General features: G+C 39.0%; 1 protein-coding gene across 1 annotated transcript in view; it reads left to right on the forward strand.

The window, feature by feature from the left end:
• The window catches only part of LOC139023640 (oxygen-regulated protein 1-like), a 46,934-nt gene that overhangs the window by 7,979 nt on the left and 16,598 nt on the right, over positions 1–22,357 (forward strand). The window contains exons 3-11 of the mRNA XM_070437156.1: positions 929–1,094; positions 1,504–1,805; positions 2,783–3,832; positions 4,187–4,975; positions 5,132–5,388; positions 13,512–13,749; positions 13,999–14,889; positions 16,324–16,433; positions 17,914–19,362. Of these exons, the coding sequence (XP_070293257.1) occupies positions 929–1,094; positions 1,504–1,805; positions 2,783–3,832; positions 4,187–4,975; positions 5,132–5,388; positions 13,512–13,749; positions 13,999–14,889; positions 16,324–16,433; positions 17,914–19,362 (5,252 nt within the window). The remainder of the gene's footprint in view (positions 1–928; positions 1,095–1,503; positions 1,806–2,782; positions 3,833–4,186; positions 4,976–5,131; positions 5,389–13,511; positions 13,750–13,998; positions 14,890–16,323; positions 16,434–17,913; positions 19,363–22,357) is intronic.

Here is a 22,357-nt window from a genome sequence, read left to right on the forward strand (position 1 = left end):
TAACAGAGAAACCAATATAATTTATATAAATAGTAAAGAGAACAGGTCCCAGCATCGACCCCTGCGGTACACCTTTTTATAATATCCAGAAAACTAGGCTTTATTTTTTTAAATTATTTATTTATTTATTATTATTTTTGTTACATTTTTACCCCCCTTTCTCCCCAATTTTCGTGGTATCCAATTGCTAGTAATTACTATCTTGTCTCATCGCTACAACTCCCGTACGGGCTCGGGAGAGACGAAGGTCGAAAGCCATGCGTCCTCCGAAACACAACCCAACCGCACTGCTTCTTAACACAGCGCGCATCCAACCCGGGAGCCAGCCGCACCAATGTGTCGGAGGAAACACCGTACACCCGGCTCCCTTGGTTAGCCTGCACTGCGGAGTCGCTGGGGCGCGATGAGACAATGATATCCCTACCGGCCAAACCCTCCCTAACCCGGACGACGCTAGGCCAATTGTGTGTCGCCCCACGGACCTCCCGATCATGGCCGGCTGCGACAGAGCCTGGGCGCGAACCCAGAGTCTCTGGTGGCGCAGCTAGCGCTGCGATGCAGTGCCCTAGACCACTGCGCCACCCGGGAGTCAGAAAACTAGACTTAACACCAACAGAAATCACACATTGAGTTCTGTCTGACAGATCATTTTCAAACCACTTGCAAGAAGCCTGATCCGGGCCTATATCAGTCATGCTGATCTGATGTTTAACGTTCTTGTCATTTTTAAGAAATGATAGTGGATACATTTCATTAAAATAAAGTACAAATAATCGCCAAAAGAATCCCAAAACAGCAAAGATGGGTCGGAGCTTGCAAAGCGGCAGCCATCTTTATTGGATTATTATGAAACCTAGCAACTGTTCATTCTGATTGATATTGTAATTCCATCGACTTGAGATTGTATGTCTCCTCCTTCGTCTTTCAGGTTGAAGGTCTGCCAGCATTGATCCTATGTTCTGGGGTGGTGGTAGCTTCGGGGAACGAACCTTTTAGACCAGGGAACTATGACTTCCTGAGACCGACCCAGCCTGCTGCTGCTCAGTCCTCTAACTCAGACTCTATAGAACCAACCAGGCTACAGCCTCTAACAGGTGAGTGTTCAGCTTTGTAGTGCTTTGTGTCGACTAGTGACTGATTGATTGAAGACAAATGTAGCAGGAGTGCTTCAGGTACTCCAAAACAACCACAGGTGCTCTTGGAGGGGAACATTAAATCAAAAAGCAGTGGCAAGAATCCAGGTCCAGGCAGTCATGAGGATTTGCAAATTAAAAAGCTTTGGTTTTGTAGGCTAAGTCATTATTTAAATAAACACCGACGTGTTAAGGCTAAGTCCTTAATCAGCGTGATTGAGTGTGTCATAGATCAAATTGTTTGATTGTATTGTGACTAAACATATTATTTATATTCTGATATTCCTTCTTAAAAAAAAAAAAATGTATATATTTATTTTTTCTCTCTTCCCTCCTCTCCCCCTCTTCCATCAACACTCTTATCTCTTAGAAAATAAGACATCGTTATCCAGTGGGCGGCGGTCCAGGAACTTCAGCCTGTCATCAGAGAGATACTTTGTGAACCAGATCAACAAGTCTGTGAACGGTAGCTCCTACGGCCAGCCGGTCCGCCTCCCAGAGAACACGGAGACAGAGCTAAACCAGAGAAAGACCCGGGGATCTGTAGATCTGGAGACAGAGACGTATCAGCTTGTAGAGGACAACGGGAAGACCTCCATCGTACCGCAGGATGATGACATTGAGAAGTCCTTCAGGGTCAACCAGGATGGCAGCATGACCGTCGAGATGAAGGTTAGTGCTGTTGTTGTTGATGTTGTTGTTGAGGTTGAGTTGTTGAGTATGTTGTTGTTGTCATTGTTATTGTTGTTGAGCATGTTGTTGTTGTCATTGTTATTGTTGTTGGGTATGGTGTTGTTGTTGTTGTTGTTGTTGACTATGGTGTTGTTGTTGTTGTTGAGTATGTTTTTGTTGTTATTGTTGGTGACTATGGTGGTGTTGTTGTTATTGTTGTTGAGTATGTTGTTATTGTTATTGTTGTTGGTGTGTATGGTGTTGTTGTTGTGTATGTTGTTATTGTTGTTGACTATGGTGTTGCTGTTATTGTTGTTGATTATGGTGTTGTTGCCATTGTTGTTGTTGTTATTGTTGTTGCGTATGGTGTTGTTGTTGTTGAGTATGGTGTTGTTGTTATTGTAGTTGACTATGGTGTTGTTGTTATTGTTGTTGCGTATGGTGTTGTTGTTGTTGACTATGGTGTTGTTGTTATTGTTGTTGCGTATGGTGTTGTTGTTGTCATTGTTGTTGTTTTTGAGTATGGCGGTGTTGTTGTTGAGTATGTTGTTGGTGTTACTGTTGTTGACTATGGTGGTGTTGTTGTTGTTATTTTTGTTGAGTATGTTTATGTTGTTGTTATTGTTATTGTTGTTGTTGTTGAGAATAGTGTTGTTGTTGTTGAGTATGTTGTTGTTATTGTTATTGTTGTTGAGAATGGTGTTGTTGTTGTTATTGATATTGTTGTTGTTGTTGAGAATGATGTTGTTGTTGTTGAGTATGTTATTGTTATTGTTATTGTTGTTGAGAATGGTGTTGTTGTGTTTATTGTTATTGTTGTTGTTATTTATATTGTTGTTGTTGTTGAGAATGGTGTTGTTGTTGTTGTTGAGTATGGTGTTGTTGTTACTAATATTATTTATATCATTACTTCCATTATTTATATATTTATGGAATGTCATGGTATAACGCATCTCTGATTTGATTCTGATTGGCAGGTCCGTCTGACCATTAAGGAGGAGGAGATGATCCATTGGACGACCACGTTGAGCCGCTCCAGCATGGTGACCAATCATAAACCAGGAGCCAAGTTGGGCTCCACCCCACAGTCCCCCGACAACAACGTGGAGGCGAAGGACCCTAACATTGGTCTCAGCGAGGATGAGACCAAGGAGAGTAACCACCCCAGCCGCAATGCAGAGAGGGACGTGGCCTTCAGCGGGACGGACGTTGGAGGGACTGACAGTGGCGGTGGGGGCAGGGCTGGTTCTCTGAAGGCCCACCCCCGTCAGAAGCGGATGCCAACCCCTGGGCTGAGACAGGTGAAAAAGAAGCAGGCGTCCGTGGAGAGCGTAACCACGGTGACAGAGACAGGTGTCCAGGAGACCAGCCTGGGGACTTTTTCCTACACGGAGCGCATGGCAGACGGGGAAACCACAGGGGGGTACTGTGTGGTCCGGAAGAGCAGCAGCAGCTCCAGGTTACCCGCCATACCACCTGTCCCCAAGCCCAGGAAGAGTGGCTCGGCTGGGGCCAGCAGGGCCATCAGGACCAGCTCCCACTCCTCACTCCGGTCCTCTGGAGTAGCAGAGGTGATGCAGATTCAGAACAATGGTAATGGCAGGGAGATCACTGAGACCGTCATGCACATCTACGAGAGGAGACAGAGCAGCTACGATAACTACTATGCCAACGCCCTGGGGCCCGGGTATGGGACAGGAGGGGAGGGAGGTGGGGGTAATGCAAGTGAGGCAGGGTATGGCGGAGGTTGCGGTGGTGGCTCCAACCCCATGCCGCGGAGTAAACCGGCCTCTTCAGATTCGGGGCCGTGCTCCTCCGTGGACTTAACCCGATCATCCAGTACCAGCGACTCACTGAACCAACAGAGGGATGAGATACTCTCTTTGTCTTCTGAACCCACCTCACCTTCTCAGAACGTCACCCTTCCATTTCAAAAACTACCAGACACCATTAGCAACAAACTGTCGTCTTTCCCAGACAACGAAGCTCACGCCGCATCAGAGTCTCACACAGGGTCATCTCCTAAAGTGACAGAATGGCCAGAACCAAAGGAATTGGAATGTTCCGAGACAAATGAATTTGAATGTTCTGAGACAAAGGAATTAGGATGTTCCGAGACAAAGGAATTAGAATGTTCAGAGACAAAGGAATTAGAATGTTCAGAGACAAAGGAATTAGAATGTTCAGAGACAAAGGAATTAGAATGTTCAGAGACAAAAGAATTAGAATGTTCAGAGACAAAAGAATTAGGATGTTCAGAGACAAAGGAATTAGAATGTTCAGAGACAAAGGAATTAGAATGTTCAGAGAGAAAAGAATTAGGATGTTCAGAGACAAAAGAATTAGGATGTTCAGAGAGAAAGGAACTGGAATGTTCCAAGACAGTAGCGAAAGAAGAGGAGGAGGTTGAGGAGGATGCTCTTGAAGAGAACAACAAGAAGAGGACAGTGAAGCGGAAAGGGAAGCAGATGAGTCCAACGTCCACTACGAGCTCAAAGAGCAGACAGAAGGACAGCGTGGCAGGGTCTGTTAGGAGCACCAAAAATACCTTTTCTCCTGCCAGCACAGAGAAGAAGAGCGGCAGTGCAACAGGAAGTGAAAAAGTTCGAAGCGCCACAGAGAGTGACAGCCAAGTCAGCCAGAGGAGTAGAGAGAAGGTAGAGAAGAATATAAATTATATTCCTGTGAAGAACGGGCCCTTGGCGTTAAACATAGACTTGAAAGATTCTAAAAAACGAGGGTTAGCTTCTGAAAAACAGCTGAATATGGGTGAGAAGGTTGGAAGAGGGCAAAGATCCCAGAAGGTCAACACCACTAAGTCTTCCAGGCAGAAGACACAGCCGAGGAAGAACATGTTTTATGTTTCCCCAGCCAGACAGACTGACATCGGACAGACAGACATACATACAGACACCGGACAGACAGACAGACAAACAGACAATAAACAGATAGTCAGACAGACGGGTCGAAAGATGGCTAGCCAGCCAACCAGAAAGACCTTGGCTAAGCAGAGGTCCATGTCTAATGAGGACAGAACCAAATCCCCTAAACAGATTCTACTGAGTGAGAGCTTCTCCATGCCTGTCTTACACCCCCCTCTAGCCCCTTCTGGGATACACCAGTACGTAGAGAACTGGCTGCAGAACATCGCCCCGGAGTCCATCCCCTATGTCCCCTACATGGAGGAGGGAGGCCAGGACACAGAAGAGACTGAACCGAGGAGCAAGGTGTGTTTGTGTATTGGAGGGGTTGGGTACAGCAGAAGAGACATGTAGTATGTCTCGTATGGATGAATACAATCTTCTTCTTCTAAGGTAAACATGGAGGAGGAAGGCCAGGACACTGGGGAGGCTGAACCCAGGACAAAGGTGATCTTCCAGATAGGAGCCGACTCAGATGTCGAGTCAGAAGTGAAGAGTGGTTACCCAGAGGATCAACATCTGCCCCAGGGGGGAGACCACCTCTCAGTGGGAGGCATGTCCATGTCCTGCCTGTCTGTCCCTGTCAGCCACGCCGAGGCACAGGTCGACCTCTCTAACCCCCAGTGGACCAGGAAACTGTGCTCCTCTATGCCCAGTGTCAGGTCGGTCTACCTTTATTTATTTTCATGTTATTTAACCTTTCATTTAAGGAAAGTCCCATAGAGATATAGAATCTTTTTTACAAGGGACACCTGGCAAAGAAAGCAGCAGCAAGGAGCTAAGAAGTCAAAATCAGAGCAAATGTTTGTAAATCTTCCACACCAAATATTGTAGTTTTAATGTTATTGTATTGCATATATTGTATTTTTCATACAATTATTGATCTATTTTAGGATTTTTGTATTTGATGACAATCTATGATTGTAAATTGGTTTACAATTCAGTCTATGACTTCGAGCAACTACAACTAGTACTCAGCTACTACTACTACTACTAATAATAATAATATTACCACTACTACCGCTACTACTGCTAGTAATAATAATAATAACAATAATATTACCACTACTACTGCTACTACTACTAATAATAACAATAATAATAATAATAATAATGTTACCACTACTACTGCTACTACTAATACTACTACTACTAATAATAGCAATACTAATAATAATGTTACCACTACTACTACTACTACTACTACTACTACTACTACTACTACTACCAATAATAATAATAATATTACTACTACTACTACCAATAATAGTTATAATAATAATAATATTACTACTACTACTAATAATGATAATATTACCACTACTACTACTACTACTACTACTACAACAAATAATAATAATATTACTACTACTACTGCTATTAATACTAATAATAATAATATTACCACTACTACTGTTACTACCACTACTAATAATAATAATACTACTACATATTCTACTACTACTACTACTACTACCACCACCACTACTACTACTACTACTACTACTACTACTACTACTACTACTACTACTACTACTCCTAGTACTCCTAGTACGACTAAAAATAATAATAATATTACTACTACTACTTCTACTACTACTACTTCTAAAACTACAACTAGTTATAATATTTAGAATATTACTACTAGTACTGCTATTGCTACATCTACTACTACTAATAGAGACTCGGCCAGCGCACATCTTTTAATTAATTTTTATTTTACTTCTACTACCAATACTACTACTAATAATATTCCTACTACTACTACTACAACTACTACTGCTACTACTACTGCTACTACTACTACTACTACTACTAATATTACTACTACTACTGCTACAAATACAACTACTACTACTAACACCAATGTTTCTACTACAACTAATAATACTACTAATAATAATACTAATATTAGTACTCTACTATTACTACTACTACTGCAAATACTACTACTACTACTACTTCTGCTACTAATAATAATAATATTACAACTTCTACTACTTCTACTACTGCTACTGCTGCTGCTACTACTGCTACTACTACTAATACTACTACTACTAATAATAATAATAATAATACAAATACTAGTAATACTATTACTGCTGCTATTACTATTACTACTACTACTATTACTACTACTGATTTTACTACGACTGCTACTACCACTACTACTACTACTACTACTACTACTACTACTACTACTACTACTACTACTACTACTACAGCTACTACTACTCTACTACTACTACTACTAATAATAATATTACTACTGCTACTAATACTACTACAACTACTACTTCTACTGCTACCACTACTTCTACTACAACTACTGCTACCATTAATACTACTATTAATAATAATAGTACTACTACTCTTACCAATACTACTACTACGACTAATAATAATAATAATACTACTACTACTACTACTACCGCTACTATTTTTACAACTACTACTACTTCTACTACTACTAATATTACTGCTACTACTACAACTACTACTACTACTATTTTTACAACCACTACTACTACTACTATTAATATTACTGCTACTACTACTACTACAACTACTACTACTACTACTACTATTTTTACAACTACTACTACAACTACTACAACTACTACTAATATTACTACTACTACTGCTACAAATACAACTACTACTATTAACACCACTGTTTCTACTACAACTAATAATACTACAACTTCTAATAATAATAATATTAGTACTCTACTATTACTACTACTGCAAATAATACTACAACTAGTACTTCTGCTACTAATAATAACAATATTACTACTACTACTACTACTAATACGTCTACAACAAACTTACTACTACTCCTGCTGCTATTACAACTACTTCTACTATTCTACTACCGCTACTGCCTCTACTGCTACTACTACTACTACACTGCAAACTTACACTACTACTACTACTACTAATAAAATAATAATAAAGTAATAATATTACTACTACTACCAATAATAATAATAAAAATATAATATTACTACTGCTACTAATACTACTACTACTACTACAACTACTACTTCTTACTACAAATACTACTAACAATAATATTACTACTGCTACTACTACTAATACGTCTACCAACAACTACTACTACTCCTGCTGCTATTACAACTACTTCTACTAATTCTACTACCGCTACTGCTGCTATGCTACTCACTACTACTAACTGCAACTACTACTACTCACTACTACTACTACTAATAATAATAATTAATAAAGTAATATATTACTACTACTACAATAATAATAATAATAATAATAAATAATATATTACTACTGCTACTAATACTACTACTACTACTAAACAAGCTACTACTTCTACTACAAATACTACTAACAATAATAGTACTACTGCTACTACTACTACTGCCAATACTACTACTATTAATAATAATATTACTACCACTACTAATAATAATATTAATATTACTACTACTACTAGTTTAACTACAACTACTACTACTACTACAACTACTACAACTACTACTACTACTAATACTAATATTACTACTACTACTATTTTTACAACTACTACTACTACTATTACTTCTACTACTACTACTAGTTCAACTATAACTACTACTACTACTACAGTTACTACTACTACATCTACCACTACTACTACTACTACAACTAATAATACTAATAGTACTACTGCTACTTATACTACTACTACAAAACATACTACTACTACTACTACTACTAATAATAATAATATTACTACTACTACTACTACTACTACTATTTTTACAACTACTACTACTGCTAATACTACTGCTACTACTACAACTACTACAACTACTACTAATAATAATACTAGTATTACTACTACTATTACTACTACTACTGCAAATACTACTACAACTACTATTTCTGCTTCTATTAATAATAATAGTACTACTACTACTACTACTACATCTACAACAACTACTACTACTACTACTACTACTACTACTACCACTTCTGCTGCTACTACTACTACTATCGCTACTACTACTGCTACTACTACTAGTTCTACAACTACTAATACTACTACTACTAGTACTACTACTGCTACTACTACTACTACAACTATTAATTCTACTGCTAATAATAATAATAATGATAATATTACTACTACTGCTACTACAACTTGTACTACTACTACTACTGCTACTACTACACCTAATACTACTACTAATACTACTACTACTAATAATAATAATACTGCTACTAGTAATGCAACTACTACAACCACAACTACTAATGACACTACTACTACTAATAATAAAACAAATATTACTACTACTACTACTACTACTACTACTTTTGCAACTTCTAGAACTACTACTAATAATATGCCTTCTACAACTTCTACTACCAATAATAGTACTACTACTTATTCTACTGCTACTAATAATACTACTAATATTACTACTAATAATAATAATACTAATAACAATGCAAAAATAATAATAATAATGCTAGTACTACTACTACTACTACTAKTAATAATAATAATATTACTACTACTTGTGCTACTACTACAACTACTACTATTGCTATGACTTCTACTACTACAGCTATTACTATTGCTATGACTTCTACTACTACAGCTATTACTATTGCTATGACTTCTAGTACAAATAATAATAATAATAGTAGTACTACTTCTATTACTGCTTGTAATAATAATAATACTATTACTATTACTACCACTAATAATAATAGTATTACTCTTACTACTAATAATAATAATATTACTACCACTATATCTGCTACTACTACTGCTACAACTACTACAACTACTACTACTACTAATAATAAGAATAATTGTACTACTACAACTACTACTACTAACACTACTGCTTCTACTGCTACTACTACTACTACTAATAATAATAATAATAATAACAATAATAATAATAATGCTAATAGTACTGCTACAACTACAACTACTGCTACTTCTACTACTACTACTACTAATAATAATAATAACAATAATAATAATAATGCTAATAGTACTGCAACAACTACAACTACTGCTACTTCTACTACTACTACTACTACTACTACAACCACTACTACGTAATAATAATAATCAACTAATAATAATGCTACTAGTACTGTTACTACTATTACTAACTACTACTACTACTACTCATGGAATAACTACTACTTAAATAACAATAATAATACTAGTACTTCTCTTCTACTGCTAATACTACATTTACTATACTATTACTTTTGCTACTTCAAATAACTACTACTGATACTTGACTTCTATACTACACTAAATATCATAATATACTTACTACTCTTACTATGCTACTAACAAATAATACTATATTACTACTACTACTACCACTACCACACTACCTACTCTATTAATATTACTCTTGCTTCTTCTACTACTCACTACTCTCCACTCACTACTACTAATAAAAATATTACCTACTATTTCTACTACCTGCTAATGGAATACTAAATATAATATGAATAACAATAATAATAATACTTGTACTACTACTGCTACTACTACATTCTACTTACTACTACTACTATATTAACTGAACTACTTCTACTATGCTACTAACAATAATACTATATATACTATACCTTACTACTAATAATAATAATAATATATCTACTCTTCTACAAAACTTATAATATAATATTACTACACTATATCTGCTAACTACTACTGCTACAACTACTACAACTAATAATAATACTTAGAAGAATAATTGTACTACTTCAACTACTACTGTAACACTACTGCTTCTACTACAACTGACTACTAATAATAATAATATTACTACTATCAGTCTACAACAAACTATTACATATACTGCTGCTTCTACAATTACTACTACTACTTTTACAACACTGCTGCTACTACTACTACTGATACAACTACTCATATACGCTACTACTCTCTACTAGTACTACTACTGCTACTTGACTACTACAGTAATAATGATACACAATAAATAATAATGCTAATAGTACTGCTACTACTGCTACTTCTGACTACTTACTACTACAACCACTACTACTAAAGTAAACTATTACTACACTACTAATACTATGACTTCTACAACTACTCTACTAATAATATTACTACTACTTTCTACTACTAATAATGATACTAATATTACTACTACTACTACTACTACTACTACTACTACTACTGCACTTAATATAATAATAATAATATCATAAACTATATGCTATGCTACTACTACTACTACTATACTAACTACTACTATTACTACTACTACATAATAATAATATATATCAATAAAAAATAATATATGCTACTACTACTACTACTACTACTACTTACTACTTAATAATAATAATAATAATAATAACACTAATAATATGCTTACTAGTACTGTTACTTACTATTACTACTACTACTACTACTAATTGTAACTACTACTAAGAATAATAATAACAATAATAATCTAATACTGTATTTACTGCTCTACTACATTTACTACTACTATACTTTTGTACTACTATAACTACTACTGATACTATGACTTCTACTACTATTCTAGTAATAATATATTACTACTACTTCTACTACTGCTACTAACAATAATACTAATCTTACTACACTCTACATACTACTCACTACTAATATAATAACAAAATAATATAATGCTAATAGTATGCTACAACTACAACTACTGCTACTTCTACTACTACACTACTACTACACACTACTACTAAAGTAAAAACTATTACTACACTACCAATACTATGACTTCTACAACTACTACTACTAATAATATTACTACTACTCTTACTACTAATAATGATACTATATTACTCTACTACTACTTACTACTACTAGCTAATAATAATATTAATACTAATATCAATAATATATATACTAATATTACTTACTCTACTACTACTAAAAATATTAATAGCGAAAACTAATAACTACTATACTACTACTCTACTACTACTATACATACTAATAATCATAATAATAACACTAAATAATGCTACTAGTACTGTTACTACTACTCACTACTACTACTACTACTAATGAACTACTATACATAATATAACAATAATAATAATGACTAGTACTTTATGCTACTACTAATTTACTACTACTACTTTTGCCTACTACTATATAACTATGGACTGATACTCTGACTTCTACTACTACTACTACTAATAATAATTATTACTACTACTTCTACTACTGCTATAACATATCTAATTATTACTTACCTACTACATTAAATATCACTCTTGCTTCTTCTACTTACTACTACTGACTACCACTACTACTTACTAATAAATATTACTACATATGATCTGCTTACTACTACTGCTACACTACTACTACTAATAGATAAGTAAGACTTGTCTACTACGTACAACTACTATACTTACTTAACATTATGCTTTACTTGCTACTACTACTACGCACTACTACTAATAAAATATATATACAATAATAATAATAATGCTAATAGTACGGCTACAACTGACAACATACTGGCTATTTCTACTACTACTGACTACTACTACCTACAACGCACACTTTACTAAAAGATAAAACTTGTACTAGCATACTACTATTACTATTTGACTTCTACAACTACTACTAATAGTAATAGTTACTACTACCTTCGTACTCACTAATATAGTTGATCGATATTACTACTACTACTACTATACACTACCTACTAGCTAAGTACATAGATAATAATAATAATATAGTATTATCAATAAAATATAATGCTAATAGTACTGTTAATACATACTCTTCTGACTACTAATAATGTACGAGATTACTATCTACTGACTCAGCTACTCTACTAACCTAATAATAATAGAATGAGCATACATAATAATCAATGCCTATATATACATGTTGCTGACTATTACTTCATTGGACTCAAACTACTACTACGACTACGTACTAATTACATATAATAATAACACTAAGAATAAATGCTTATCCTAGTACTGTCTACTACTCATTTACTACTACTACTACGCTACTACTACTACTAATGGAACCATAAACTTGACTACTAATCATAATAACATATAAATAATAATACTTGTATTCTACTGCTACTACAGCCTCTTATATCTAAATAGTATAGCTATTTGCACTACTAACTCACTCGATGACTAATACTATTGACTTTCTACAATACTACCCTCATAATAATATCATATACTACTACCTTCTCACTATGGTCTACTACAAATCATAATTAATTATTACATACTACTCTTCACCACTACAAGTACTAATGTTTTACCTGATTAACTTCTTGCTTCTGATTCTTCTACTTCGACTACTGACTTACCCTTACTTACTATAATTTTAATAAATTATTGTGACTTGACTACTGATTTTGCTACTACTAGACTGACTAGTACACATACTTACTCTACTACTGCTACCTACTACTTACAAGCACCCTACTACTACTAATACTACTAATCATATATTTTAATGAATATTGAACTACACTGATACTACTGGCTACTACTACCCGCGTATCCTAGCTAAAAGGTAATAATATTATGACTACATACTAATTACTGAATGACGTTCACACAATAACTAGCTTAATAATAAGTAATTTACTAACTAATCTACTATTACTCTCTTCTCTTATTGCTCCTCCTCTAACTATATTCTTACTAATTCTACTAATACTACTATTACTTCTCTACTACTACTACTCTACTACTTTAACGCTATTCCCACTACTACTAGGATCGACCCGGTGGAACAGCAGAGCAGGCTCGGTCTCCTCCACCGCTCATCGTCCTTTGTCCCTCGTCCTGTAGAGCACAGTGAGTCTTCCTCCTCCATCCACCACCTCCTTATCCCCAAGGCCACTCTCACACCAATCCTCCGTCAGCTCTGCTCCTCCATCCAGTGCATCAGACAGGCCTCCCAGCCTCCTGCCAGCCTGGAGAAATCACACAGCATGCCTGACTTCTCCTCTCAGGTAGCTGGGTCTACATGTTTATTAGGAATAGTCGTGTTGTTGTTCTCAGCCATAGGATTGTTTCTACTGATTTATTTTTATTGTATGGCTTCTGTGTTTTTATGAATCGATGACTTACTGACAGATGAATAATTCCAACTCCTTCACACAAATAAGCGTCAGCTTGCCAAACAGCAGGACAGAACCTGAGGAATGGCTTGACAGACTAGACACAAACTGAAGAGGAGAATTCTTATTTTTCTTCTCCAGGTGGCGTCGGTGTTCGGCACGTCCTCAAAGGCGCTGATGTCTTTCCTGTCGGTGACCACCCTGAAGGACACCCTGTCGTCAGCCCTGGGAAAAGGAGGAGGAGGAGGAGAGTTTTGTGGAGGGAACTCTAACAGCGGCTCGGAGGCCCTCCTGGTTATGCAGTCGCTCCAGAAGATCTCCACCATGGAGGACGAGGAACAGCAGAGAGCCAGTCTGGCCAGCCTGCAGAGCCGGACCTCTGATCAGCTGAAGGACAGCTGGAGAGACTTCCAGGAAATGAGCAGTGAAATGGGAGACAGGGAAAGTCCTCCGCTGTCTCCCAGCACCAACCAGGAGTTTGCCCTGGATGTGGTGTCTGAGGCGGGAGACGAGAACGGAGAACGGTTGGATATCGAGGAGCTCATGGAGGAACTTAACATGCCCCAGGAACTCAGAGATGAGGTGTCGTCGTTGGTGGAGGGAGAGAGAACAGTGCAATACGCCATGAGGTCTCCAATGTTAGGGGGCAGCGACAGTGATATGTCTTATGCTGTTGACACCGAGGTAGACAAAATAGAGTCTGGTGAGGTTGAGGAACTAGAAGTGTTTGAGGAAGATGTGAAGAAGATACCTGATAACTGGCCTGAAGCTTCTCAACCCAGACCTTCAGCTGAAGAGGAGGAGGAGGAGGGGAAGCAGGAGGGAGAGGAAGATGAGGAGGAGCAGAAGGAGGAGGAGGAGGTGCAGGAGGAGACGGAGGGGGAGGGTTTGGTTGCTAGAGAGATAAGAGACGTCCCTGAAACAGAAGCAACAGCCATTCACTCTGAGGAGGTCAACACTGCTGCATATCGGACACAAGATGTTAATACAGCCATAGAATCAGGCATGAGGGAATCAAAGTTGATGAAGTCCGTAAAGTCAGAACCAACACTACAGTCTGATATACTTTTAGATCCTGGCAGGAGGGAGTCAACAGAAACAAAGTCATTACAGTCACTGAAGTCATTGCTATCAGTACGGTCACTGAGGTCAGTAAAGTCATTACAGTCACTGAAGTCATTGGAGACTGATGATGGTGTACAAATTGAGCCTGGAACAGAAAGAGAATCAGGGAAGTCCAAGTCAATGCAGTCAATTAACTCAGAAATGTCATTGAAGTCAGTGAAGTCAGAGCCTGATATTGGTGGACTATCAGACCCTGACAGGATGGAGTCAAAAGAGAGGGAGTCAATGAAGTCATTGCTTTCAGTACAGTCATTGAAGTCAGTACAGTCATTGAAGTCAAGTACATCATTGAAATCAGTACAGTCATTGCATCAGTACAGTCATTGAAATCAGTACAGTCATAAGTTACAGTCAACAGTACAGTCATGCAGATCATCATGAATCAGTACAAGTCATTGAATCATACAGTCATTGATAAGTCAGTACAGTCATTGAAATCAGTACAGTCATTTCAGTCTACAGTCATAATCATACAGCATTGAAGTCAGTACAGTCATTGCATCAGTACAGTCATTGAAGTCAGTACAGTCATTGAATCAGTAACAGTCATGCTCAGTACAGTCATTGAATTCAGTCACAGTCAATTTGCAGTCAGTACAGTCATTGCAGTCAGTACACGTCATTGCAGTCAGTACAGTTTTTCATTGGTAAAAAAGTCAGTACAGTCATTGCAGTCAGTACAGTCATGAAGTCAAGTTTGCAGTCAGTACAGTCATTGAAGTCAGTAAAGTCATTGAAATCAGTAAAGACATCCCAAGATGTTAGTTCATTAATAGAATCAGGCATGAGGAGTCAAAGTCAATGTCAATGCTGTCATGAAGTCTATTCAGTCATTGAAACAGTAAAGTCAGAGAATTCAATTACACAGTAAAGTCAGTGCAGTCATTGAAATCAGTACAATCGTGGTCATGCATCACTGAATCACCAGCAGAGGTAGAGTCTGAAGTATCATTCATTGAAGTCAGTACATCAGCTCAGTCATTGCAGTCAGTGAAGTCAGCTCATCATTGAAGTCAGTAAGTCATTGAAGTCAGTGAAGCAGCTCATCATTGAAGTCAGTGAAGTCATACAATCATTGAAGTCAGTAAGCATGAATCAATACAATCATTGAAGTCAGTAAGTCGATTCAGTCATTGAAGTCAGTAAGGTCAGCTCAGTCAGCTTCTGAAGTATGTAGTCCAGCTGGTTCTGTTCATGAGAAAGATGTGAGAGGATAAATGACGCTGAGGATGATGAAAGAAGAGGGGAGGAGAGGAGGTGAAGAGAGAAAAAAGAGTGTAGGAGTGGAGGATGAGAAAGAAGAGGTGGAGGAGGTGGAGGATAGAAAGAAGATAGAGAGAAAATGAGGAGGTGGAAGATGAGGAGGTGGATGATGAGAAAGAAGAGGGAGAGGAGAGGAGTGGAGATGAAAAAAGAGGAGGAGAAGATGAGGAGTGGGAAGTGAAAGAAAGGTGAAGGAGAATATGAGGAGTGGAAATGAGAAAAAAATGTGAGGAAAAGATGAGGAGGTGGAGGATGAGAAAGAAGAGGTGAGAGGAGGAGGAGAGTGAGATGAGAAAAAAGAGTGGAGGAAGATGAGGAGGTGAAGATGAGAAAGCAAATGTGAGGAGAAAATGAGAGGTGGAGATGAGAAAAAGAGTGGAGGGTGAGATGAGAAAGAGATGGAGGAGAGAGGAGTGAGGATGAAAAAAGAGAGGAGGAGAGAGGATGAGAAAGAAGTGAGGAGAGGAGTGGAGGATGAGAAAAGAAGAGGAGGATATGAAAAGGCACAAATGAGAAGAGATAAGAGAAGAGGAGAAAATGAGGAGTTGGTTGAGGAGAGGAAGTGGAGAGAAGTTAAGGATATGAGGATATAATGAGGGGAAGAGAAAGGGTGGAGGAGGAGGTGAGGAAGTTGAAGAGCAGAGAAGATAGCAGAAAAGAAGAAGGGAGGAAAGTTGAAGAAGATGAGGAGGAGAAGGAAAGAGAAGAGTGGGGAAGAGGAAAAGCGACGGAATGTGGAGATGAGACAAAAGTCTGATCAGATTTAAGAGCAGATGTTGATAGTCAACCATCCTCAGATAACAAGTTTCAGTGGCAGATGTTAGATGAATCTGTTATATAGAAGACGGCGTTCAAAGAGAGGAAGAGGAGAAGGAGGACCAGCGCAGCTGTGAAGAGCAGAATTATGATGAGGGAGCAGGTGATGAAGAGAAGGTAGCAGAGGTTGGGTCGGAAGTATCAATGTCAAGGAAGTTCATTAAGTCTTTAATGTCAGAGAAATCATGAAGTCAGAGAAAACTGTAATGTCAGAGGAATCTGTAATGTCTGAGGAATTAGAGGTAGAGTCAAAGCACCAGAGCAGGAGGAAGGAGTCAATGAAATCAATGTCAATGAAATCAGTGAAATCAGAAAAGTCAACAAAGTCAGTAATAACATATAAATCAGAGAAACTCATAAATCTGTCAATTCAGAAAAGTCAATGACTTCAAGGCAATCTGTAAAGTCAGATTCAATCTGTGTAAAGTCAGATCAATCTGTAAGTCAGATCAATCTACAGTCAATCAATCTATAAAGTCAGAGAAGTCTGTAAAGTCAGATCCATTGTAAAGTCATATAAGTCTGTAAGTCAGATCAATCTGTAAAGTCAGAAGTTGCTAAAGTCAATCAATCTGAAATCAGATAAGTCTGTAAAGTCAGATTCAATCTGAAGTCAGATAGTCTTAAAGTCAGATCAATCTGTAAAGTCAGATAAGTCTGGTAAAGTCAGCATCAATCTGTAAAAGTCAATCAATCTGTAAAGTCAGATAAGTCTGTAAAGTCAGATCAATCTGTAAAGTCAGATAAGTCTGTAAAGTCAGATCAATCTGTAAAGTCAGATCAATCTGAGATAGAGTGTAAGGTCTCAGAACACGAGGAGGTTGACGCAGTGTCCAACAACTCCTCCTCTAGAGCCATAAACCTCTGTGGTGTCAAAGATCAGGGTCTAGACACCTCCAACGAACTAAAGACTGACGAAGGAGAGGAAGAGGAGGATGAGGAAGAAGAGGTCAGAGGTAAAGACTGCTCCCATCCTGTGGAGATATCTCAGGAGCTTCTAGACTTCGTCAACACTGCTCTGAAGTCCTCCTCCCTGATGTTCACCTACGACCCTAAGGGTAACCTGCGGATCGAGCCGGAGGGGGCAACCAGGGTCGTCCATACCAAACAGATGGTTATATTTAATGGATGCGTCGACAGCCAGTACGGCCTGAAGAGACTGCCCAGCCCCAACACCTCTGACCTGTCTGACTACAGACCTGAGACATCCAGCAGCGGAGGGTACAAGACCCAGGGGTCAGTGGACATGTCAACGGAGAGCGGAGACGAAGACAAGGAAGAGGCAGGGAGACACTCGCCTGGCTTTCGACGTATCAGACAGACTAGTGACAAGCAGAGTAAAGCAGGTACCACCTCTCTGGAGCTTTGGGCCTCTAAACCCTCGTCAGAAATGAAAGCAGATCAGTTGAGGAGCCCTGAGAGTCTTGAAGGGAAGAGGCCCACAGAGAGCTTTGAGTCTTGTGACTCTGGGGCTAAAGTCTGTGGGGAGAGCCTGTCGTACGTCAGCGGGTCCAGCTCAGTGAAGACAGAACCAGGACCAGAGCTGGTCAGGATGATCGATCAGGGGCGTTGGCTGTTTAAGGAGGGGGACTCTCCTGAAGGGGTGGGAGGAGCGTGGCAGAGCGCAGCAGACTCTAAGAGCCTCCCTGACTCTAGTGAGGGTGTTCTGATTGACCAGGGGCGCTGGCTTCTTAAGGAGAATCACCTAATCAGGAAGTCTCCCCCGGTTCCCATGGGGATGTACGGTAACCTTGACAACACGTCCGTGGATACGACCCTCAGTGAGGAGGCTCCAGCCTACGACCACCACTCCTCTCACCACTCCTCCTCCTCCCTCCACCATCACCACCACCTCAACCCCTTGTCTGTCCTCTCCTCCTCCGAGCTAGAGGAGCTGGCCCGACCTCTGACCCCTAAGTGCACCTATTACAACATGTCCCACAGCAGCGACTCAGACCCCTTCCTTGACGATCTCAGCCTCAACGGGAACGGGGCAAGGGAGAGGTCAGAGGGCAGGGATCAGGGGTTGCAGGGCAGGTCTAAGAGGGAGACAGCTGTGGACACATCCCGGACCTGGGCGAGGAAAAACGGCAGCATGTCGTCGTTCATCTCGGTGGAGTTCAGGATGCGGGACGGCAGGGTGCATCCGGAGGCGGGGCATCCTGAGGCGGGGCATCCGGAGGCGGGGCTGGGTGGGTCAGAGGCTGCTGTAGAGCAGAGCTCCAGGACTGCAGTGGGCATGTCTGGACGGAGCAGGGTTATGCAGGTACAGAGCAGTCTGCAGTCTCTACGCTGTGGACCGTATTGTCCTATACTATAGTAACTGCTTTGACCTGTTATGACAGCACTGTCCCATACCATATACAACACAGACCTGTCCCATAAACAATACAAAGCCTCATATACAACACAACCTGTCCATACCATATACAACACAGACCTGTCCATAACATATACAACACAAACCTGTCCACCATATACAACACAGACCTGTCCCATACCATAACAACAAACCTGTCCATACCATGTACAACACAGACCTGTCCCATAACATATACAACACGACCTGTCCCATACCATATACAACACAGACCTGTCCCATACCATAACAAACAGACCTTCCCATAACATATACAACACAGACCTGTCCCATACCATATACAACACAGACCTGTCCCATACCATATACAACACAGACCTGTCCCATACCATATACAACACAGACCTGTCCATAACATATACAACACAGACCTGTCCCATACCATATACAACACAGACCTGTCCCATACCATATACAACACAACCGCCCATAAACATATACACACCAGACCTGTCCCATACCATGTACAACATAAACCTGTCCCATACATGTACAACATAGACCTGTCCATACATATACAAAAACAGACCTGTCCCATACCATGTACAACACAGACCTGTCCCATACCATATACAACACAGACCTGTCCCATACCATATACAACACAGACCTGTCCCATACCATATACAACACAGACCTGTCCCATACCATATACAACACAGACCTGCCCATACCATATACAACACAGACCTGTCCCATACCATATACAACGACAGACCTGTCCCATACAATACAACACAGCCTGTCCCATACCATGTACAACACAGCCCTGTCCATACCATATACAACACAGACCTGTCCCATACCATACACAAAACAGACCTGTCCCATACCATATACAACACAGACCTCCCATACCATATACAACACAGACCTGTCCCCAACATATACAAACACAGACCTTCCCATACCATGTACAACATAGACCTGTCCCATACCAGTACAACATAGACCTGTCCCATACCATATACAAAACAGACCTGTCCCATACCATGTACAACACAACTCCCATACCACTATACAACACAGACCTGTCCACATACCATATACAACACAGACCTGTCCCATACCATATACAACACAGACCTGTCCCATACCATATACAACACAGACCTGTCCCATACCAATACAACACAGACCTGTCCCATACCATATACAACACAGACCGTCCCATACCATATACAACACAGACCTGTCCCATACCATGTACAACACACCCTGTCCCATACCATATACAACACAGACCTGTCCCATACAATATACAACATAGAACCTCCATACCATATACAACACAAACCTGTCCCATAACCATATACAAAACAGACCTGTCCATACCATATACAACACAGACCTGTACCATACCATATACAACGCAGACCTGTCCCATACAATATACAACACAGACACTGTCCCATACCATGTACAACGCAGTCCTGTCCCATACCATGTACAGCACAGACCTGTCCCATACCATATACAACACAGACCTTCCCATACCATATACAACACAGACCTGTCCCATACCATATACAACACAGACCTGTCCCATACCATATACAACACAGACCTTCCCATACCATACATACTATAATACCATTGGTACTGTCTGTACTGTCCTATACTATAATACTATTGTACTGTCTGTACTGTCCTATACTATAATACTATTGGTACTGTCTGTACTGTCCTATACTATAATACTATTGGTACTGTCTGTACTGTCCTATACTATAATACTATTAGTACTGTCTGTATTGTCCTATACTATAATACTATGGTAGTGTCTGTACTGTCCTATACTATAATACTATTGGTACTGTCTGTACTGTCCTATACTATAATACTATTGTACTGTCTGTACTGTTCCTATACTATAATACTATTGGTACTGTCTGTACTGTCCTATACTATAAATACTTGGTAGTGTCTTACTGTCTACTGTCCTATACATAATACTATTTACTCTTGTTTACTTCCTATACTATAAACTATTTTATTCTGTACTGTCCTATACTATAATACTATTGGTACTGTCTGTATTGTCCTATACTATAATACTATTGTAGTGCTGTACTGTCTGTACGTCGTACTCTGTACTGTCCTATACTATAATACTATTGTACTGTCTGTACGTCCTATACTAAATACTATTGACTGTCTTACTGTCCTATACTATAATGCTATTACTGCGTACTGTCCTATACTATAATATATGTAGTGTCGACGTCCTATACTATAATACTATGGTACTGTCTGTATTGTCCTATACTATAATACTATTTACTGTCTGTACTGTCCTACTATAATACTATTGGTACTGTCTGTATTCCTATACTATAATACTATGTACTGTCTGTACTTCCTATACTATAATACTACGCTGTGAGAGTTGTCTCTACGCTCTAACCACTAGGCTACGCTGTGAGAGTTGTCTCTACGCTCTAACCACTAGCTACGCTGTGAGAGTTGTCTCTACGCTCTAACCACTAGGCTACGCTTGAGATTTCTCTACGCTCTAACCACTAGGCTACGCTGTGAGAGTTGTCTCTACGCTCTAACCACTAGGCTACGCGTGAGAGTTGTGCCTCTCACATGTGCAGATTATTATTATAATTTCATGATGACGAACTCAAATCAGCAAATGTATTTTATAACAAATAAATGTTGAATAACATAAAGTTACCACAATGTCACCTCACATATCCAAATTATAATGCTTAGCAAATCAGGAAGGAAATTTAATAAATGAGGGGTACTCAAGATATAGAGCAATTTATTTATTGACATTGGTTGATGATCAGTGATAATCTGTTGTTGTACATGTTGATCCGGTTTCTCTCTTTGTATGATATACAGTACAATGTGTAAATACTGTACAGATCTCACCTTCACAAAATGAAGATCATGTTATATGTA

This window comes from Salvelinus sp. IW2-2015, linkage group LG34 (genome assembly GCF_002910315.2).
Source record: "Salvelinus sp. IW2-2015 linkage group LG34, ASM291031v2, whole genome shotgun sequence".
NCBI classification, from domain to species: domain Eukaryota; kingdom Metazoa; phylum Chordata; class Actinopteri; order Salmoniformes; family Salmonidae; genus Salvelinus; species Salvelinus sp. IW2-2015.